Genomic DNA, 23072 nt, shown 5'->3' on the forward strand with positions numbered 1-23072 from the left:
ATCCATCCATCCATCCATCCATCCGGCAAATACTTATCGGGTATCTTGGGCCCATCCTCTTCCAGGCCCTTGCAGTGCAGCTGTGAACAGAACAGGTAAGCATCCCTGTCTCAGGGAGCTGACCTCCTTGTGGGGAATGGCAAGTTGGGAAGGAGACGAGGGGAAGGGCTGAGGTTGGGGGAGCCCAGATTTAATTAGAGGGTTGGGGAGGAGCCTCACTGAGAAGCTGCTTTTGGAGCTGAACCTGGAGGATGGGAGAGGGCCAGGCATGTGGGAATCTGGCTGAGAAATGTTCCAGGTAGCAGGAACAGCATGTGCAAAGGTCCTAAGTTGGGAGCTCTCTTGACTGCAGCCACCATCAAGACCATGAGACCCATGAATGCAGCCAGGGTCTAGGAACGGGCTGAATTCTTCCTTTGCTTTCCCATGAATCCAGGATCTAGGAACGGGCTGAATTCTTCCTTTGCTTTCCCATGAATCCAGGGTCTAGGAACGGGCTGAATTCTTCCTTTGCTTTCAGTGTGCAGTCCCAGGCATTCCCTTGACATCTTCTGGAGTAAGGAGCCCTATCCAGGGGCCAGAGAGAGCCTTATCCAGGGGCCAGAGAGGGGCACTCCTTTCCCGCAAAGGAACTTCTCCCAGCCCATGCTCAAACATTTCCTGTGAATCTAGCCCCTTTCTCCTCTTTCTTTGCCCCCAGCCACTCCTCCCCACCCTTGGGACCCAGCCAAGAAGGCACCGGCTGGGATTCCCTCCTGGGTGAACAGCTTTTTCTGGTGGCCTCTCACCTTCCCCAGGAGTTTTAAGGGTGTAATTTATTGGTGGCCCTGATTTCAAGCTTCAGAGGTGCCATGGTCAGGGAGAAGCCCTCTGAGGCCAGGGGGCATCACCTGAACGGGTTTTCCTGCCTCCCTTTCTGAGCAGCTGGGTCAGTCTCCCTCTCTCCAAGTCAGATTTGCTGCTGTCCTACCGGGACGGGTTAAGAGCCTGGGACCGTCCCCTCTTGTCCCTCCTCAGAAAGCCAGCTCAGCCTTTGCCTTGCATCTCAGAACGTACCCCCTTCTTGCTGTGTGGCGTGGACAAGCCACTTACCCTCTCGCTGCCTCTGTTTTCTGTTCTTTATGTTGGGCTTCTTGTAATATCCACCTCACAGGGCTGCTGTAGGGATGAAATTAATATATTTCAAGCATTTAGCTGCAGGTGCGCACAGGCAATTTATTACTGTGGGGTATTATTGTTGTTTTTTATGATTAATGTTGTCACGTGGGGAGCTCTTCTGCTCGGAGACATGGTGAGGTGGTTTCCAGCCTGGGCGTATTCCAGCTCATGGGACCCCTTGGGCCCCACCTTGGGTCAGTTTCTCTGGTGGGGCCTCCCTGATTCTTGCCTTCCCCTAGAGCCTCCAGGCACTCTTGTCGGGGGAGTCCCTGGGCTCAACCCTGGTGACCTGCTTCGAGCCTCGTGGTGGGGCCCAGTGTGGAGCGAGTCTCTCCCAGGGTTTAGGGTCCAGTAACAAAATGCCCACAGATTTTGGGCAGAAACGGCCCCCAAGATGCTCCTGGGAGGATCTCCTAAATTGGGAAACTAAGGCCAAAGGGTTCATGCAGAAGCCTCCCCAGCCCCCGCTTTGGGCCGCCTCCACCGTGGTTGGCTGCTATGAGCACTATCTGGCCAAGGCCCTCTTCCGAGGGACTGGACCATCTGCCCTGCCTCTCTGCCCACTTGGCCTTGGTACGGGAGAGCTGGGCGGAGAGGATCCTCCTGGCAGACTGCGAGGCCTGCTGCTTTCTTCTCACACCTCTGTGTGTGTGGCAAGGTCTTGGCCTGGCAGCTGCGTCATCGTCAGCCCAGTGGCCTCCTCCACTCCCTCCCTCCAGCCCCGTCTTCTCCCTTCTCCTCCCACTGAGAGCACCTGGAGTCTTGTGCTAGACACTGCAGGATGTAGGAGGAGGCTCGTGCCTTTTCTGCCTTCTGGAGGCTGCTCTCAGCCTTGGGGGAATCCCTCAGAGAGGTGAAGAAGATGAGTATAGGAGGTGCCGGCCTCCTTTAATCTGGGCTGGGCACCCATTTCAAAGAGGAGAAACTGAGGCCCAGAGGGTTCAAATAACAGGGCCAAAGACATACCTTCTGTTGGAGGCCTTGCAGCTTTTGGTATCTACATTGGACTGTCCAGGGAGGTCCTTTCCCCAACTTTTCCAGCTTCTGAGGCTGCCAGGGTCCCCATGGGTTCCACTTGCTCATCCTTCCTGGCCTCTGGGCTCCCGGGCTCTTACGTGCTGATTTTGTTGGGTCTGCAACAGATACGTTATCTACGCATCTACCTGGCATTGTGTCTGATTCTCTTTGCAAAAATAACTGCCTTGTTGAAAAAGCCAGACAACAAAAGAATGACTAGATTTTTATGGAAAATCAGGAAAATTAAAGAAAGGTGCCAAGAAGAAATGAAGTCACCTGCAATCCCTCTCTCTGAAGCCTCGCCTATGTCAGACATCACTAACTGATTACCGCAAACAGCATAACTGAGTGTTCCAGGCAGACAGAACTAATCTATTAGGTTTGGTGCATAAGTGAAGCCTGCCTTGTTTAGTTTGAGAGACTTGTTACTGTCTTTTTTTTTTTTTTTTTTTTTTTAAACACAGTTTAATGTTTCTCAAATCTGGGTGTACTTGGCAATCGGTATACATTTAATTTGTTGATATTGAGTTTTCTCCCCTATGATAATGGATAATGTGTTAAAGAAAAAAGTATTTGTATACTTGTTAAGCAGGAAGACTATACAGGACAATTGTGCTGTCAGTGTCCAGACTGTCACAATAAGGGAGAGAGACCGGGCTCAGCTCCAAATTCGGCCAAGGCAGCTGGGGCCTCATAGCCTAGCCGCAGGGCGGAGGGAGGGGTCAGTGGATGGAAAATTACTAAGAGGAGCGCTTGAGGGTGGGGGGTTCCTCTAGACTGACTTACCAGGATTCCTGCAGCTGGGCAGAGCCCTGCAAGGCCAAGGTCGAGGTCGAGGCCCTGTGGCGAGAGGATGGGTTAGAGGAGCTTGACTCAGGTATGGGCAAGGAGAGTCTTTGTCAATGGACCGGCAGCGTGTTATTAAAGGAGGAGGGTTTGCCTAAGGCTTACCCTTCTGGCTGTGATACGAGCCTTACCTGCGGGAGTTTCTCTTTTGCAGGGCAGGCTTGGGGTCAGGGGCGCTTCGTTCTGAAACCTCGTCTTTGGGCCTCGCTGGCCATCGGCTGTTTGTCGCCATCACTTGCCACCATCCATCCTTCTCCTGGCGAGTGAGGCCTGAGCCTCGTTCCCTCACGTGGGCATCACTTACCCACCCTGCCAACAGCTGGGCATCTAGGTTGGGCCTTTTCCCAGTTGTTGCTGCAAATGCATTTCTGTTTTTACAAGTAATGCTGCTCCGTATGCACCTTCAGTCCTGTCTTCCCAGGCCCGCATTTCCAAGCTGCAGCTCCTCAGGCTGGAGGGACCCATTGCCTGGCAGGGGTAGGATGGGGTGGGAGGGTAGAAAAGTGAAGACAGCTTCCTCTACTCTGTCTTCCCGCAATCAGCGCCAACGTGGCTGGCAGACAGACACTGTGGTTAGGATGGTTCCAGGCCTGTACTAGCCTCTGGCCTCAGACAGCCCCATCAGCCCTCCCAGACTTGGTGGTCTCACCTGGAAGGTGGGCGTGATCGTGGGACTGTGGGAGGCTGTGTGGGAAGGACGCAGCCCAGGGCCATTCAGCCGTCAGTGTTCCTTCTTCTCCTTGGCGTTCCGCCCCAGGGGTAGCCTCTGGCCAGATGGTCCCTGAAGTTCCCTGCAGGACTTGGGCTTATCTGCCTAGGGCAGGAGCGAGCCTAAGCAGGGAGTCCACGGCCTTGCCTGCCGTGCCCCACCGTGCCCGTGCCCGCCTGCGCTCACTGCTCCTCTGTCCTCTCCTGCAGGACGTCGGGCTCCTGGAGTACCAGCACCACTCCCGCGACTATGCCTCCCACCTGTCACCTGGCTCCATCATCCAGCCCCAGCGGCGGAGGCCCTCCCTGCTGTCCGAGTTCCAGCCCGGGAATGAACGGTGAGGAGAGAGTTGCTGCCTCCTTGTCCAGGGCGTGGGAGCCCCTTCTCAGATGGAGAAGCAGAGGCCCATGGTGGAGTAGGAGCACACAGGGTCCTGTGAAATGAGGGGGTGTCGGGCCATGTGTTCACCCTTGACCAGGTGTGGCCGTGACTTGGGGTGAGGATGAGGACGAGCAGGGAAGAGCCACATGGCCCTCAGACTTCCAGCGTGGAACTTCAGTGGTCTCTGTGGGTTTGGGCAGCAGTGGGGACCTCCAAGCTGGGCTGCAGCAGGGCTGGGCTGCTGTGGGAAGATTCGAGTCCGCACCTGGTGCCCCTGGGGCCCCTGCCCTCCCCTCCCATTCCTCCTTCTTCTCCAGCTGGCAGAGGACGCCCCCTGGTGTGTGCCTGTGCCGGGCCAGCCTTACTTTCCTTGATCCAGGTGGGAGGGGAATGAACAGGTGAGGTGGGGGCATGGGAGGGAGGTGGGATGGGGAGCTGGGGGGACTACAGCAAGGGGAGGGCCAGGGCTGGGCCACAGCCAGCTCTCCATACATTTATTTGGGATTGTCAGGCCGTGTTCTTTCTCCCACCTTCTCCAGGAGCTTCTGCTAGAGACGGCCGAAGTGTGGGGAATTGTGCCTATTTCTCAGATGGAGAAGCTGAGGCTGCGAGTTTGAGGGATGGGCCCTTGTTTACTCAGCCAGGACTAGAAGTCGAGGCACCAGGCCCCAACCCTTCATGATACCATGGAGGTGTCCCAGGGCCCCAGAGCAGGCGGGACTGGTGAACTCAAGTGGGAGGAAGAGGGGAGGCCGAGGCAGTGTGCCTTCTGTGCCTGGATTGGTTTCCTGGGGCTGCCATCACAACGTGCCACAAACTGGGTAGCTTCAAGCCACATCAGTGCATTCCTGGGATCTGAAGTCAGGGCGTCCGCAGGACCGCGCCCCCTTGGAAGGCTTGGGGGGAGGACGCTTTTCTGTCTCCTCCAACTTCTGGGGGCTACAGGCATTCCTCGTCTGTGGCTGCGTCGCTCCAATCTCTGCCTCTGCCTCTGCCTCACGTGGCCATTTCCTCGTCTGTCTCTGTGTTCTCTTGTCGTGTTACAAGGACCCCAGTCATCCTAATCCAGGATGGCCTCCTGTTAGCTTAATTCCGTCTGCAATGACTCTAGGTCCAAAGAAGGTCTTATTTTGAGGTTCCAGTGGCCATGGATTTTGGGAGGACGTTATTCGAGCCACTGCAGTGCTGCTGTCATGTTTAAGTGAAAACACCATGCGCTTCCTGCCAAGCACCGTGTAATGGTGAAACCCTAGGTTCTGGGCCTTGAAGAGGGGGATGTCTTGGGGCCCACCTTTGGAGGGACCAGGACTTGAGGGCCCTCCAGGGAGGTGAGCCTAGAGGGGTGGTTACCTCGCCCCACTGGGTGGGGCCAGCAACATGGCACCAGCCTATGCTACAGTGGGCAGAGTTTAGTCAGTCTACAGCACTGATTGAACGCCTACTGTGTGCCAGTACCTGGGGACAGCCATGAACAAGACCACCCTCCGTTCATTCTAGGGTGAGGGAGGTGGCCAGGAAACACCTGTGGCCACCAAGCACGTGGGGAGGGCAGTGGAGAGAGAGCAGACAGGCGGGTGTGGTGTGGTCTGGCCCGGGCCAGGAGGCGCCATCTGCACCAAGATGTGAAGGGGAGGGGAGCTCAGGTGGAGGGCCTGAGGTCTCAATGCTCCAGGCAGAGACCAGCAGATGCAAAGGCCCTGGGGCAGGAGTGCAGTCGGGGGACAGCGAGGGCCAGGCCAGACAGGGCTTGTGCAGGAGGGGAACGGCTGAGGATTCCCTGCTCAGCCTCTGGGAAAAGCATTTCAGCAAGGGCCACGTTCAGGCTCTTTCTGGTGGGTGATTGCTGGAGCCTGAGGGGTGGAGGCCAGGAGTCCCAGCTCTGTGGGGTGTGCTTAATTAGGCAAGGCCATGCCCTCTCTAGGCACACTGTGGAGGAGCATTCAGGAGAGCCAGTCGCTGGGGATGCTGGGCAGCTCCGGTCTCTGTACTGGGCTGCTGGGCTGAGTTGAGAAGATGGTTAGGCCAGGTTCAGCAGCAGGAGTTCTGCGATCGGCCAGCGATGTCTGCCCTGCGTGGGTGAGAGGGAAATGGCATCACGGGTGCTGTTATCTGCGTTAGGCTCACAGTGTTTCCTGAATGAACTGTGTCTGTGAACCACCAGGCAATCTCGTTAAAATGCGGAGTCTGACTCGGTAGGCTTCAGGTAGTACTGGAGATTCTGCATTTGTAACCAGCCCCAGGTGGGGACGGTGGGCTGGTCCACTGGACCACCCCAAGTGGCGAGGGAGGGGCAGTCACTCTGGGGCGTTCCAGTGCCACTGTAGCGCACTCCCTCCCTGTAAACGTCTTTGGTGAATGTGGACCTGAAGGAAGGCAGCGCTGCATTGGAGTCCTGCCCCGCAGTGGGACCGTGGGAGGTGGGCTCCTGTGAGCACCTTCCTCGCAGGATCATACAGAGCACAGCACGCAGTAGGTGCGCGGCGCAGAGGGCAGTCGGGGCCTCGGGAGTTCTCAGCTGCAATCTCCTGTGTGACGCCGATGCTCTTCCTCCCGCAGGTCCCAGGAGCTCCACCTGCGGCCAGAGTCCCACTCGTACCTGCCCGAGCTGGGGAAGTCGGAGATGGAGTTCATTGAAAGCAAGCGCCCTCGGCTAGAGCTGCTGCCTGATCCCCTGCTGCGACCGTCACCCCTGCTGGCCGCTGGCCAGCCTGCAGGATCCGAAGACCTCACCAAGGTAAACCTGGGCCCCCAGCTGGGCGCTTGTCTGCCCCTTGAGGTTCTGCTGCTGGTTGGGTTGGGTGGGAGGTGGCGGGTAGGTGTACAGGGAGGGGGCAGCTCGGGCAAAGGCTTGGAGGTGGGCCAAGCACCGGGTGCACGGAGCTGGGTGGCAGGAGGAGGGCAGGTGCTGGGGCTCTCTGGAGGTGCCAGAGTGTGGGAAGAAGTGGGGAAGGAAGGTGTTCCAGGTGGGCGGAGCAGCAAGTGCAAAGGCCCTGGGACAGGAACAGGCTTGTGGTCATGAGGCAGCTGGCGTGAGGGAGGGGAAAGCTGGGAGGGGAGGGTCTGGGGTGCCGTGAAGCAGAGAGCTGCCATCTGGTGGGGGTCAGGACGGTCCTGTGGTCGGTGGCCAGCTTTCAGAACATTCTGAGAGCTTCCTCGAGGGCGGGTTGTTTGGTTCCATGATTGCTTGGAACAGAGGGCTTAGTGACCCCTGCCTTGAGCCCTGCACAGCAGGTAGCCCCTGGGCCCTGAACGCAGGCCTCTGAGGTGGACAGCTCAGGGCTCTGCCAGGCGCCTGGGGCTTCTGGATTCTTAAGGGGCAGGGAGGTGAGACTCCAGAGTCCCCCGAAGTGACCTGGGACAGAGTTGGCTCAGCACTAAAGGGGCGGTGCTTGGTTAGGACATGGTCTGGACACCTAGAGTGACAAAGCCTCCTTCCACTGCCCAGTCCAGCCGCTCCTTGGGGCACCATGTGGCACCGGGCTGGCTTGGGTTGAGTCTGCAGCCACCCAGGCCTGAGGGATGGTGGATGCAGTTTGGGCAGGGGGAGCCAGACAACTTTAGGCTCATCTCATCTCCATGGGGAGGCTGCCTGGCATTGCAGGTGGCCCCAGGCCTCACCTGGGCGCTCACCTATCCCAGGGCCCTCCGTCCGTCTGCTCTCAGGTGACCCAGTGTGATTTCCACCACCCCCACCTCCACAGCTGTGTAACCTTTGCACCTCTCTGAGCCCCGTTTCTTCCTCACTGATCTGGGACCTTGTGTGCAGGGTGTCACCTTGTCATCTGGGTGGAGGGCTCGGCTGTGGGCCCCATGCGTGGGGACTACTTGGCACCCATGAGCCGGCATGGGTGGTGGTCTGGCTGCAGGGCCAGGCCACCTGGGCCAGACTCGGCCTTCTCTTGGGGAGAGAGGATACCCGCGTGGACCCTGGGATATCCCTGGGGTGGGCTTGGGCTGGCAGGTGGTGGTGGGGCCGTCCTGGGGCTGGGATGGCAGGGCTTCCCCTCCTGCTCTGAGTGGCTGTGGCTGCGACACCTGCACACCTGCCAGGTACCCACAGGGCTTCCTCTGGGGCCAGGGGAGGGAGGAGCTGGGGTGTCTGTGTCGTTGTTGGTTGGCTTGGCCTCCCTGCCACTGGGGCAACCCCTGCCTCACCAAGTTGTCGTGGGAAAGTGAAGGTCAATTAATGAACTGCTAGCCAACAGACCACATGCGCCTGAGAGCCTGCTCAGGAACCTCCCCCGGTGGATGCAGCTGTGTCCTTGTTGGCACTCAGGGACTCCACCCTGGCCACCTCCCTGCTCTCCTGCGTACTTCCAGTCCATTCTCTGCTCTAAAATATCCCAATTCCAGCCTTCTGCCCACGCCTGAGACCACCCCCGGCCTGAGCTCGTCGTTGCTCTCTGGGAACTTTGCAGTAGCCTCCTTCTGGGTCTCCCTGCTCCTGCTTCCCTCTGCCTCCTTCAGTGTATCCTCTAAGCAGCAGCCAGAGGGCTCTTATAAAGGCAGACGCCTACGTCCCCCTGTGTGTCCCTCCTGTGCTCCAAACCATCCGTGGCTCCTGTCTCAAGCAGTAAAAAGCCAAAATCCTTGCCATGGGCTGCAGATCCGGCATGATCCAGCACCATCACCTCCCAGACCTCATCTCCCTGCACCAGTCCTCTCAACCACTCAGTACAGCCTCCCAAGCCACCCTGGAGTTCCTCAAACACGACAGGCATGTTCCCATCTGGGGACCTTTGCACCGGCTGTGTCCTCGGCAGGAGCGCCCTCCCCCAGGCACATTCCTCTTTCCTTGTTCCTTCCAGTCCTGGCTGCCCTCCAGGGCCTGCACGGCAGGGGAGACCTGTGGCCAGTCCCGTGGGGACTCCTGAGGCCGCTCATGGCTGAGGCTGCAGCCCCACCACATCCTCCCGGGGTGTGAGATTCAGCCACGGGGTCCCTGCCAACCTTGAAGGGGATCTCTGTGGCCCGGGGCTCGGGACCCCTGCACTTGGGTCTGGGCTTGGGACTGGTGTGGATGCCAGTTCCTCTCTCTCGGGCACTACCCCATTGGGGACCCCAGCCAGCATCCCTGCTCTGAGGCCCAACCCTTCCAGCACATCCTTCCTGCCCCTCCTCCCCTTCCTTCTCTCCTACACCTCCCTCCCTCCTTCTTCCTCCCTCCCTTTCTTTCCACCCAAACAGCCCCCCTGTCCTGCTCACTCCCCTTCACCCCCTGCTTCCTGGGCTCCTGCCATCTCTCCCTGCTCATCCCCTGGGGCTCCCTCCCTACCACAGAGTACTCCCAGTCGCCACCCAGCGCCACCCAGCCTGTCTGCCTGCGGCCATCTGTCCTTGCCTTCATTACTTGTCCCTCCCCCTCACCTCCCAGCCACCCCCTCACCCATTGGTTCTGCCTGCCATCATCTCCCACCAGTGGCCTTGCCCCTCCCCCATCCACTCACCTACCCCCACAACCATCCCCTTGCTTCCCCACCCCCTACCCCCATCTGCTCCCCCTGCTTCTCCCACTCGCCTGGAGTCCAGGGTGCTGTGAGCCTAGTCAGCCCTGGCAAGAACTCACAACTCACAGCCGGACAAGGGTGCCTGGGGGTTCTTGGCCTGTGGCCATTTCTTGGCTGGAGAGCGACACCTCCCACATGTGTGTCCAGCCTGAGGCCTGCCACGCCTCCAGTGCCCTAGACAGCCCTTTGTTTTCACTCCTCTTTGAAACAGAAAGTGGAACCTAGACGGTTGCGGTGGTGAGGATGTGCACAGATTAAGCACCTGTGGTTTGCTGCTGTGGGAGTTTGCTGTGGTTTCAGTAAAGCTCAGGACATACCAGGCTGGAGGCTTGTTCTCTCTCCAGCTTCCACAGAGGATGCCGACGGCAGGGCTGGTGGGGGAATCGCAGGCAGTGTCCCCAGAGGCTTCTGTCCCCCAGGGTCACTCAGCCGCCCAACTGTGTCTGACTGCCCAGGCCGGGGTGGAGACTGTGGCCAGGTGGCGTCCTCATCCTTGTTGCAGCCTGGTGCCCAGCCTGCACAGGCCCCGCCCTGCCCTGCACAGCCCTGGGGCACCATAAGCTCCTTAGCAGCCTCAGGGCAAAGGCGATCCTCCTCCTGCAGCAGGAGTCGGGGTGGGCGGTGGGGATGGGGAGCCAGCCCCGGGGAGGGAAGTGGCCACTCAGGCCTGCAGGGTCCCCTTCTCTGCCTGATGCGGCCGGATGGGATTGAATGGTGGACTCATAGGGTGAGGCACCTCCTTTATCAGGAGGCTGGCGCGCAGGAGGCATTCACACAGTGGTAAGAATGCTGACAGTGACGACGGGTGCCATTAAGTGAGCGCCGACTGCCTGCCAGGTGCCAAGCCATGCCCAACCAGTGTCATACCCTGCTCTCTTCCCAGCCCGAGGAGGCTGGGTCTATGATGTCCCTTTTGTAGATGGCCCCAGGCTGAGCGAGCTGGACGCAGGGGAATGGGATTCAGGCCCAGGCATCTGGGAATGCACCCCACGCCTGCCTCCAGGTTGACCCGCTGCTCTGGGTCCCCTCTGGTCTCCCTGGTGGGGTGCCCTCCTCCCTCTACCTGGCATCCCCCATTAGCACTGGAATCTGCTTTCCCCTCTTTTTGTTGTTGTTGCTATAGGAGGCAGGAGAGAATTTTAGCTCAGCCGCCTGGGAGAGGTGTTTCCATTTGAACAACTCCCCTGAAGTCGAGCCTGGATGGATAGCAGGCGAGGGTGTGTGTGTGTGTGCGCGTGTACATGTGTGTGTTTGTGTCCGTGCGCGCGTGTGTGCGGGTGTTTGTGCGTGCATGTGTGTGCGCGCGCCTGTGTGCCTGTGTATGTGCGTGTACGTGTTTGCATGCATGTGTGTGTGCGTGTGTGTGCATGTGCGTGTGTGTGGGTGCACGTTTGTATGTGTGTGCGTGTGTGCGCATGTGTGCGTGTGTTTGCGTGTGTGTACATTGCGCGTGTGTGCGTGTGTTTGCGTGTGTGTGCATTGCGCGTGTGTGGGTGTGTGTTTGTGTGTGCGTGTGTGTGCGTCTTTGTGTGCATGCATGTGCGTGTGTGTGCCTGTGTATGCGCGTGTGCGTGTGTTTGCGTGTGTATATGTGTGTGCATGTGCGCGTGTGCATGTGCGCATGTGTGTGTGCGTGCGTGTTTGTGCGTGTGTGCGTGCGTGCGTGTGCATGTGTGTGTGTGTGCATGTGTGCGTGTGTGTGCATGTGTGTGCGTGTGTACGTGTGTGTGCATGTGTTTGTGTGCAGGCAGTTCAGGGCCCAGCCTTGGAGGGTGACCAACCCCTGCATGGGCTGTTGTCCCATAGGTGTGAGTTCTGTCTCTGCAGAGAGCAGGCCCGAGGGGTGAGTCTGCTGCCTGCGCCACTCTCCAGCACGTCCGCGCCCTCTGGCCTATGGGTTCCAGAGGGTCTCTCCGTCCCTTACCATTGCTCTGTGGTTCTTTCTGCCTGCGTGGCTTTCCCTCTTCTTGTCAGGAATCCCTCTGCCTGCGGTGTGCCCCCTGGGATCTCTTAGTCTCTGTGTCTGTCTCTGTTTGTGTCTCTGCCTCTCCATCGCTTTCTCTTTGTGTCCCTCTATCTCTCTTTCTCTTTGTGTCTCTCTGTCACCATGTCTCTGTCTTTCTGTCTCTGTTTCTCTCTGTCTTTATGTCCATTTTTGTTTCTCGATCTGTGTGTTTGTCTTCGTCTCTGTGTCTGTCTCTCCTCTCTGCTTAGACCACAAGGTGGGGGTGTGACGGACTTGGTGCTGGGGCCTGGCCAGCCTAGCCACAGTAATTGCTCCAGGCTGTGAAGAGATTTGGAAAGTCTGAGCAAGGGAAGATGCCTGGGAGAGCGCGTTCAGAGGTTTTCTGCATCTGCTGTGTGGAATTCAGCTGGGCGCCTGAGGCAGCAATTTGATGGGATTTTTTCTGTGTGTGCCTCCTCTGCCCCACTGTGTTCCTGTTTTCTGATGCTTCTCTGCTCTTCAGCTTCTGGAGTTCTCTGGCATCAGAGACTTCCTTGGGAATTCACCGAACTTTGTTTTGGGGACTTTAGAATTGTCACAAATAGTACTATCTCTGAATATTCCTAAGGGGGACAGACGGCCCCTATCAAATTTAAACATGAATTTTGGCTCACATAACTGAAGTCCAGCATTGGTTAGCTTCAGGTACAGCTCTATCTAGGTGACATGATGTCCTCAGGACCCTGTCTCTTTTCATCCCTTGGCTCTGCCATCTTTCACAGGGTCTTGGTGTGTTAGCAGGAAGGAAGCTGGTGACTCCAGGCCTTCCTTCTCCCAGGTTCAAGGCGAGCAAAAAGAGAGAACTCTCCCTCCTTCTCTCCACACTTCTAGCCCCAAACTGCTTTTTCTCCTCACCATGAGTGGGCCCGTGCCTGTCCCAGAACCTGTCATTGTGGCTGGAGTAGGGGGTGTACTAGGAGTGCGTGAAGCTGGGCCCTGCTTTTTCCTGGAGCTGGCACAGGGGAGCTGAGGGGCTTTTCTGCCTCTGTGTCTTCACTTATGCTGTAAACTTTTCTCTTTCACACTAGCTTGAAGTTTTACAGCAGGGGCATCTTATGAGTAGAAGGTACCCACTGCTCCCTGGCAACTTGTGTGGGGTGTATTAGTTTGTTTTGCTCCCCACGGGTTTGGGTGGGTGGGAAGGTGGACAGTCATCGGGAGTGCGCCTGCAGGCCTGACCGCCAGGCTCCCTCAGCCCCCACCCTGGGAAACCCAGCACCAGGGGAAGCACTCTTGGCAATCTGGGTTTGCCTCTTCTTTTTCAATTGAGGGGCGGTTCACAAAAAAGTAACCACATTAAAGTGAAGAGCTCATTGGCTTGTAGGACATTTACAGTGTTGTGTTGTGCAGCTGTCACCTGTCTAGTTCTAAAACATTCTCATACCCCAGAAGGAGACCCCCATACTCATTAATCAGTCACTCCCTGTATTAGTCTGTTCTTACACTGCTAATAAGGCCATACCCAAGACTGGATAACTTAGAATAGAAAGAGGTGTAATTGACTCACAGTTCTGCATGGCTGGAGAGGCCTCAGGAAGCTTACAGTCACGGTGCAAGGGGAAGCAAACACATCCTTCTTCACATGGCCACAGCAAGAAATGCTGAGCAAAAGTGGGGAAAGCCCCTTATAAACCATCAGATCTTGTGAGAACTCACTCACTATCATGAGAACAGCATGGGGGAAACTGCCCCCATGATTCCTCCACTTGGTCCCTCCCACGACATGTGGGAATTATGGGAACTACAATTTAAGATGAGATTTGGGAGGGGACACGGCCAAACCATATCACCCCCCACTTTCCCCTCCTCCTTTTTCCGGTCAACCATAAATCACTGTCCATCTCTATGGATTTGCCTATTCTGGACGTTTCATGTAAGTGGAATCGTACACTCTGCAGCCTTTTATGTCTGGCCACTTTCACTCAGCATCATATTCTTGGGGTTCATCCACAGTGTAGCCTGGGTCAGTGTTTCATTCCTTTTTTTTTTTTTTTTTTAAATAACGATGAGGTCTTGCTATGTTGCCCAGGCTGATCTTGAACTCCTGGGCACAAGCGATCCACCTGCCTCTGCCTCCATGTCCGGCCCTTCACATTGCATTGGATGGATATGCCATGTTTTATTTATTCGTTCATCAGGTGATGGACTTACTTGTGCAATTTTGCTGTGAATAAAAGCTAAACCCGAACTTAAAGAAGAACCCATTAAAGACAACAGCTTTTATCCATGGAGAGTTTAAAGGAAGTAAGTTTTCAGCAATTTTTCCGAGTGTTGCTAGTGGTTGCCAGTTGCTGCTTCTACTCCTGGTGCTGCCTGTTAGCCCTGGGGATGGAAACCTTCTTTTTGTTAATGTTGCTTTGGAGAATTATTCCCAGGTTGGATGAGCAGTTTTCTCTCACCGTTTTAGGGTGGCCTGGCCCCCAGAGCCCTTCCTTCCACATCCTTGTCCTTGCTCTGTTATCTCTCTTCTTGGTCCAGGTAGAAGAGCAGAGATAGGATAGCAGAGATGTTTCTTGCCACCAGTAGTGTGACCGGGTTCTGGGTGCCATGTTTGCTGCTACCTTTTGTCTTAAGAACCTCAAGAAATGACATGGGCTGCAGGGAGAGACCAGCCAAACACCCAAGGTGGACTGCAGTGAGGGGCTGGGCGGTGGCGTGGGGATGCGGGTCTGATGTCAGTTGGCATAGAAGGGGTGTTGGGCACTCTGGGCAGCAGAGCCAGCCTGTGCAAAGGCTCGGGAGTGCCAGACGCATGAGCTGTCCACGGTTTGCTGTGGGTGGGGTCAGGTGCCCATGGCCCCCTGCCTGCCCTCCTGCTGGGGAGCAGTGAGGGCCCTGCACCCACTGGTACATGCGTACACACAGGTTTTTTCTAGGGAGTTTTTCTTCCACACACACTTTTGCCTTGAATTTCTGGAGGTCTTGCATTCTGGGACCCTGGAGGGGGTGCTGCTTTGGCACTTATGCTCAGCCCCATGGTTCTGTGGGGTGAACAGATGTGTGGCCATTTCTGACATGGAAGCTCCTGTAGCCTCCCTCTTCAAGCAGCTTCCAAGGTAGGACACTGAGTGGCCTTGGGCACGTCGTCGAACTGTAATCCCACTTCCCAAGGTGGTTATGACAGTTACGTGGATTAAGACTTGTGAATTGCTTAGAGCAGGAGGCCAGCAAACTCCAGCAAGCTCCAAATCTGGCCCTCAGCATGTTTTTGTAAATAAAGTTTTATTGGCACATAGCCACGCCTACTTGTTCCCCATCGCCTGTGGCTGCTTTTGCAGTACAATGGCAGAGGTGAGTAGATGAGACAGAGACCTTGTGGCCCTCAAATCTTGAGCTATTTTTTTTTTTTTTTTTTTTTGAGACGGAGTCTTGCTCTGTCACCGGGCTGGAGTGCAGTGGCATGATCTCAGCTCACCGCAAGCTCCGCCTCCCGGGTTTATGCCGTTCTCCTGCCTCAGCCTCCCAAGTAGCTGGGAGTATAGGCGCCCGCTACCTCGCCCGGCTAGTTTTTTGTATTTTTTTAGTAGAGACGGGGTTTCACCGTGTTAGCCAGGATGGTCTCGATCTCCTGACCTCGTGATCCCCATCTCGGCCTCTGGCCCTTTATAGGAAAGTTCCGGCCTCTAGCATCCAGTCCCAGTGGCCTCCAGGCTCTGTTTCCTCCTCTGGTAATGGAGATGGAACAGCAATCCCCTCGGAGGGCTGTTGTGGGGTCTACTTCATGGGGTGTGCAGAGGACTGGGATGGGCTGAGCCGTGAGCGGCCCCAGGTGTGATTTCTAGGGTAGCCCTTGGGGAGGTGGCCTGAGGAGCATGAAGGACCGCATTGGGGCGATTGAGGGATGAGGGCCCTTTTCTCTATTTCCCTCGAGGAGTCTGTGTGTGTGGAGGGAGCACCAGGTTGTCCAGGCCCCGGCTATGCTTGCCTCCACATCTCAGATGGTAACAGAGGCTGGAGGCAAACCTAATATGACTCTAAGACTCTTGGCCCCTATGGGTCTTGCTGGGACTCTGTGGGTTGAGGGGAGGACAGAGGCTCTGAGGATGGCAGGAGTGGACAGAAGATGACGCAGCCTCTGTGAGTCCCAAGGTTGGGGGGGGCACTTGGTGGCCCCCGGGCTGCAGTTGTCTGGGGAATAATGCACCCTATGTCCTCTGGGTGCAGCTGCCGTGGGGGTGGGGAGGCGGTGGCCTGGCTCAGCTCTGGGCCTTGTCTGCCAGCAGCTGCCGGCTTGGCCCCAAGGATGGCACAGGGCGGGGGCTGGGTTCTGGAGCCCAGCTAGGGGAGGACCATCCCAGCCAACATTTATTGAGGCTTATGGTATGACAGGCTCAAAGCCATTAACTCATTCAAGACTCACAAGGACCGGGGAGGTGGAGGTGCAAACTGTTCTCCCCATTGAACAGATGAGGAACTGAGACAGGAAGCAGTTGAATGATCTGCTGAAGGTCATGGAACTGGAGAGTGGCAGAGGGGGCTGGGATGTGAACCCAGGGCTGCACGGGGGAGGCCTGGGTTGTTTTTTCTAACCTCCTTATCCTGAGAGTGTTCCCAGCACAGCCTGGGTGCACCAGACTTTAGCTGGTGGGATGAAGGCATCCATGGATAACTGAATCCAGGCTTCCTTTGTTGTTAAACACATTTTCAAAAACAACTGTATTACATGAAGAGTAACTCTCAGTGAAAGAAAATCAGAGAAAAAAACAGGCAAATAAGAAGAAGAAAGTAAAAATACCCTCTTCTGCCCCCGCTGCCGAGATAACTCCTTTTAGCTTCTCTGTAGCCCGTTCTGGTGGCTTCTCCGTGTGTTTGGGAATAGATGTTTTCTGCAAAGCCATGTGTGTGTTGGCTGCATGGTTCTGGAACTTGCGTGTTTGGACTGAGCTTCATGAGAGAATGTTTACAGAGGTCTGCAGAGGCCAGGCCCTGGGAGGATGGAGGCTGTGGGTCTTGGTTCCTTGAGCTGGTGGGGAACACACAGATGGGGTAAGTGGAAGAAGGGAGGTGTGTTATGGGAACAGCGAGCCGGAAGACTTCACAACTTGAGGAAAGCCTGGGAAACCATTCATGTAGCAAGAGCATTTGAACTACATCTTGAAGGCTGTAAGGGACTCTGAATTTTGGAGAATGGGTGATGGCTGGGGATGGAGATGGGATCCTTGAACAGGTGAGGACTGTCCTGACAGATGTCCAGTACTCTGGGCCTGGAGTCAGGGATGGAAACTAGGGGTGTATTGGGGAGGGGGTGTGTATTAGTCCGTTTTCATGCTGCTGATAAAGACATACCCAAGATGGGCAATTTAAAAAAGAAAGAGGTTTAATTGGACTCACAGTTCCATGTGGCTGTGGAGGGCTCACAATCATGGCAGAGGGCAAGGAGGAGCAAGTCACATCTTACATGGATGGCAGCAGGCAAAAAGTTGGCAACTACATTAGTCAGGGTTCTCTAGAGGGACAGAACTAATAGAACAAATGTAATATACATATATTACATAAAGGGGAGTTTATTAAGGAGTGTTAACTCACACGATTCCACAATAGGCCATCTGTAAGCTGAGGAGCAAGGAAGCCAGTCTGAGTCCCAAAGCTGAAGAATTTGGAGTGTGATGTTCGAGGGCAGGAAGCATCCAGCGTGGGAGAAAGATGTAGGCTGGGAGGCTAGGCCAGTCTTGCCTTTTCACATTTTTCTGTCTGTTTTATATTCGCTGGCAACTGATTAGATGGTGCCTACACAGATTAAGGGTGGGTCTGCCTTCCCCAGCCCACCCACTTAAATGTTCATCTCCTTTGGCAATACCCTCACAGACACACCCAGGATCAATACTTTGCCTCCTTCAATCCAATCAGGTTGACAGTGTTAACCATCACAGGGTTGTACAGACTGGGGGTATCCCCCGTGCTGACCCCATGCCTGTTTTTTTTCTGCCACAGGACCGTAGCCTGACGGGCAAGCTGGAACCAGTGTCTCCCCCCAGCCCCCCGCACACCGACCCTGAGCTGGAGCTGGTGCCTCCGCGGCTGTCCAAGGAGGAGCTGATCCAGAACATGGACCGCGTGGACCGAGAGATCACCATGGTGGAGCAGCAGATCTCTAAGCTGAAGAAGAAGCAGGTGTGAACAGGCAGGGGGACAGGGAGTGTTGGCTCTGAGTCTCCATTCTAGCAGCAGTGACTGCAGTGTCACAGACATGTGTCAAGCCCTTCCCAAGTTCCTGAGTGCTCACTGGTTTTTATGCCCTTTACATTTATTGGACAGGAGCACCATCTGCAGAACTTTCTGCCATGATGGAAACACTGTGTATCTGCAGGATAGCCATGTTCCACTACTGAGCATTTGAAATGTGCCTACTGCAACTGAGGAACTGATTTTTAATTTTTGTTTAATATGCATATGAAATGTGCCTTTGAATAGCCACACAGGCTGCTGCATTAGACAGCACAAGAATGGTGGGTGAAAGTTCAGGATGTCTAGCCAGTCTGTCCAGGTTCAGATCCTGTTTCTTCCAGTACCAGGCAACATGAGGTGGGCAGTCCCTTCTCTGTGCTTCACTTTCCTTATCTGTAATGTGGGGAAACAGCCCTTGGCTCTGGAATCTGAACGGACTGGCCTCATAACTGCTCTTTACTAGCTGTGTGGCCCTGGAACCTTCATCTCTTGGAGCCTTGGTTTCCTTGCCTGTAAAATGGACAACTTGTAGAGGAGGGAGCAAAATCCCGAGATTAAAAATAAATCCTCATTGTCACCATTGAAACCACACAAAGACACGTGGAGATAAAGCTGATGTAAATATTTATAACATTCATTTTATAATTTTGTTTTAAATATGAGTTAATATACAATTCCTTGATAAAATGCCTTTTCCCAGCTCTTCATGCTTTGCTCCCTGGTATCATTCAGGTCTCTGCTCAGATGTCCCCGACACCAAGAGGCCACCCTCAGCCTTGTACAGGAACACGCACCCCCAACCCTCCTCTATCCCAGGTTCAGCCAATCCAGCCAATTCTAGCTGCTGCTGCTTTTTGTAAATAAAGTTTTATTGGCACAGCCATGGCCACTTGTCTGTGTATCTCTATACACATGTGTGTCTATATGACTGCTTTTCTGCCACAGTGGCAGAGTTAAGTCATCACAACAGAGACCTGTGTGGCCTGCAAAGTCAAAAATATTTGCTATTTAGGCCTTTAAAGAAAAGCTTTGGGCTGGGCATGGTGGCTGATGCCTGTAATCCCAGCACTTTGGGAGGCTGAGGCTGGAGGATCACTTGAGCCCGGGAGTTTGAGACCAGCGTGGGCAACATAGCAAGACCCTGTCTCGACAAATAATTTAAAACATTAGCCAGGTGTGGTGGCACATGCCTGTGGTCACAGCTACTTAGGAGGCTGAGGCAGGAGTGCCTGAGCCCAGGACGTTTAGGCTACATGAGCCATGATTGCCACTGCACTCTTGCCTGGGCAACAGAGTGAGACCCTATCTCAACAAAAAGAAATGCTGCTGAGCGCTGATCTATCTCATCACCCCACTGGTGGCGTCATTATTTGAATTAATATAGACCCAGCTTTGTTATACAGTGGTCCTCTCCTTGTCTCCCTGTTAACTGCTGTGTTCTGAGGGGTACATGGTAGGTGCTCATTAAAAATGGTTGATTCAGTCCTTGTGTCACTGTCTGGGCCCCAGGGAGCGTCTAGACTAATGGGGGAAACAGGCTCATATCTAGTGCCCTCCAGATAAGGAAGTAGGGGCTCTAAGGAGGATCAAGGGCTCATTCCAGCCACTGTAGGCAGGGGGTGAAGGCTGGTGAGAGAAGGCTTCCAGGAAGAGGTGCCCTGGTAGCTGGGTTTTGAAGGATGCTTCAGGGGGAGAGCATTGATTTCAAGGGGCCATCACGGCTGTCACATGGTTGGGGGAGCCAGAATTTGAGGATAGTCCAACAGTGAGGCCCGGTCCTGGAGACTCTGCCAACTGTCCCAGGCTTCAGCAGGCAGTAGGTAGGTCTCATAATGGTGGCATAAGCATCCCGAGAGGGGCCAGGCTGCGGCGGGGGTGGGCAGGCATTGCCAGGGCCAGCCTGGTACCACACCTTTAGCAGGGAGGCCTGGCCCTGGGGTGGGGCTGAAGCTGCGGGCACTGGCACACATTGGTGACTGCGGCTGGAAGCCGGGTGGCTCGAGGCAGCTCTCAGTGGTTAGGTTTTTGTTTGTTTCTTTGTTTGTTTATTTCCCTCTAAATTCCACGTTGGCATTTTTTAAAAGGAAATTCTCAAGCATAATCATTTTAAAGCGCACAATTCAGTGGCATTTCTTACGTTTGCAGTATTGTGCAGCTGTCACCTCTATCTGGTTCCCAGCCATTTCAACAACCCACAGGGAAGCCTCATAGGAGCTAAAGCAGCCACTCCCTGTTCCCCTGCTCTCTGTCTCTGTGGACTGACCTGTTCTAGACATTTCCTATATATGGCATCACACAGTTTGCGTCCTTTTGCGTCTGGCTTCTCCTACCTAGCGTCATGGTTTTGGGTTTATCATGTTGTCTCTTGTCTCATTTCTTCATTCCTTTTTATGGCTGAATCATACCCCATTGTATGGAGATGCCACCTTTTGTTTATTTCATCATCTGTGGCCATTTGGGCTGTGGCTGTTGTGAATAATGCTGCTGTTGAACATTTGTGTTCAAGTTGTGTCGCGACACCTGTTTTCAGTTCTCATGTGTATATACCTAGGAGCGGAATTGCAGGTTTGCACAGTAATTCTAGGTTTAATTTGCTGATGACTTTCCAGGCTGTTTTCCACATCAACTACCCCATTTTACATTCTTACCAGCAATGCATGAAGGTTCCAGGTTTTCCACATCCTCACCAACCCCCTCTAACCTTTTTTTTAAATTTTGAGATGGAATCTCACTCTGTTGCTCAGGCTGGAGTCCAGTGGTGCCATCTTTGCTCACCAGAGCCTCTACCTCCGGGGCTCAAGCAATCCTTCTACCTCAGCCTTCTGAGTAGCTGGAAGTACAGGTGTGCATCACCACACCCGGCTAATTTTTGTATCTTTTTATAGAGATGGGGTTTCACTATGTTGCCCAAGCTGGTCTCCAACTGCTGGTCTTGAGTGATCTGACCACCTTGGCCTCTCAAAGTGCTGAGATTTCAGGTGTGAGCCACTGTCCCTAGCCACACCAACCCTTTTTTATCTTCCTTTAAAAATGTTTTTGGTCGGGTGTGGTGGCTCACGCCTGTAATCCCAGTACTTTGGGAGGCTGAGGCAGGCGGATCACGAGGTCAGGAGTTAAAGACCATCCTGGCTAACACAGTGAAACCTCGTCTCTACTAAAAATACACAAAAATTAGCCAGGCGTGGTGGTGGGCGCCTGTAGTCCCAGCTACTCAGGAGGCTGAGGCAGGAGAATGGTGTGAACCTGGGAGGCGGAGCTTGCAGTGAGCCGAGATCATGCCACTGCACTCCAGCCTGGGTGACAGAGCGAGACTCCGTCTCAAAAATAAAAAATAAAAAAATAAAAAAAAATTTTTGATTCCAGCCATCCTAGTGGTTGTACAGCGGTATCTCATTGTGGTTTTGACTTGCATTAGACGGCCCTTTTTAGCATGTCACTGCTGTGCAGCAGTTTTTTCAGCATTATCTCCTTGATCTTCCAAACAACCTTATGAGGTAGGCATGTACTCGCAGGTTCTGCTGAAGTAGACACTGAGGTCAGGGAGGTGAAGTGCCCTGGCTGAGGCTGCAGAGCTGGTGAGTGTGGGGCTCAGGCTTGAATCCAGGCCCAGCAGAGCTTGAGTCACCCTCTTAGCTGGATCTCTGTAGGTGTCCCAGGTAGTGTTTTCGCTAGTACCTGAGGAAGGGCCACCTTCCCTGGCTGGGGGTAGCCTCCCTCCCATCCACCCTTTCCCGGCTGTGGACTTCTTCCCCTTCTTGGCTTTGTTTGTTTGGTGCTTTGGGGGAGTATTTTGATGTCCTTCTTGAAGCGACCACCAGGGGTTGCTGTGGGACTGAGGCAGTTCTGCTCAAGCTGCCAGCACCATCACCTGCAGAAGCCAGCACCCTGGATTTTCTGGCTCTTTCTGTATTCACTTCTTGGGTGCCTTTTTGGGTTCATACTGATCTGCTCTGTGGTCATGCGCAGGCTGTGTGAGTGTCATAAGTGAAGCAGAACCATGTTCTGATCTCACTTGTGATGCCCTGTCACACTGCAGAATGGGGCATTGGCTTCCCGTCTGGCCTTGGGCCAGTGCCCTAAACCCTCTGGTCTTCAACCTCCCTCTTGCTATGAAGCAGACGGCAGCATGATGGGACGCTCTTTCCAACGGTGTTAGGAGGAGGGTGTTCGGTACATGGACAGATGAGGATGAGGATGATGAGGTGATGAGGATAAGGATGATGGGGGTGATGAGGATGAGGGTGATGAGAGTGATGAGGATGATGAGGGTGATGAGGAAGAGGATGGTGAGGGTGATGAGGATGAGGATGGTGAGAGGGATGAAGATGATGAGGGTGACGAGAATGAGGATGATGAGGGTTATGATGATGATGATGATGATGAGGATGATCGGGGTGATGAGGATGAGGATGATGGGGTGATGATGGCGATGATGGAGGTGATGAGGATGAGGATGATGAGGGTGATGAGGATGAGGATGATGAGGGTGATGAGGATGAGGATGATGGGGTGATGAGGAAGAAGATGATGAGGGTGATGAGGAAGAGGATGGTGAGGGTGATGAGGAAGAGGATGGTGAGGGTGATGAGGAAGAGGATGGTGAGGAGGATGAGGATGATGAGGATGATGAGGGTGATGAGGATGATGATGACAATGATGGGGGTAATGAGGATGATGGGGTGATGAAGATGATGGGGGTGATGAGGATGAAGATGATGGAGTGATGAGGATGAGGATGATGAGGGTGATGAGGATAAGGATGATGAGGGTGATGAGGATGAGGATGATGGGGGTGATGAAGATGAGGATGATGGGATGAGGATAATGAGGGTGATGAGGATGAGGATGATGAGGATGATGAAGATAATGAGGATGAGGATGCTGGGGGTGATGAGGATGAGGATGATGGAGGGATGATGGGAGATGATGGGGGGATGAGGATGAGGATGATGGGATGAGGATGAGGATGATGAGGGGGATGAGGAAGATGGGAGGGCTGCGATGAGGATGATGGGGGATGAGGATGATGGGGGTGATGAGGATGAGGGTGATGAGGGTGATGAGGATGAGGATGATGGGGGGATGAGGATGAGGATAATGGGGGATGAGGATGATGGGGGGATGAGGGTGATGAGGATGAGGATGATGAGGGTGATGAGGATGATGGGGGGATGAGGATGAGGATGATGGAGGGATGAGCATGAGGATGATGAGGGGGATGAGGATGAGGATGATGGGATGAGGATGAGGATGATGGGGGTGATGAGGATGAGGGAGTGATGAG

At 54.6% G+C, this 23072-nt stretch overlaps 1 protein-coding gene across 1 annotated transcript in view; it reads left to right on the forward strand.

Moving 5' to 3' along the window:
* The window catches only part of NCOR2 (nuclear receptor corepressor 2), a 240411-nt gene that overhangs the window by 77515 nt on the left and 139824 nt on the right, over positions 1-23072 (forward strand). Inside the window, 3 exon segments of the mRNA XM_030938910.1 lie at positions 3940-4067; positions 6668-6845; positions 17555-17734. Of these exon segments, the coding sequence (XP_030794770.1) occupies positions 3940-4067; positions 6668-6845; positions 17555-17734 (486 nt within the window).

Source organism: Rhinopithecus roxellana, chromosome 10, assembly GCF_007565055.1.
Source record: "Rhinopithecus roxellana isolate Shanxi Qingling chromosome 10, ASM756505v1, whole genome shotgun sequence".
NCBI lineage: Eukaryota > Metazoa > Chordata > Mammalia > Primates > Cercopithecidae > Rhinopithecus > Rhinopithecus roxellana.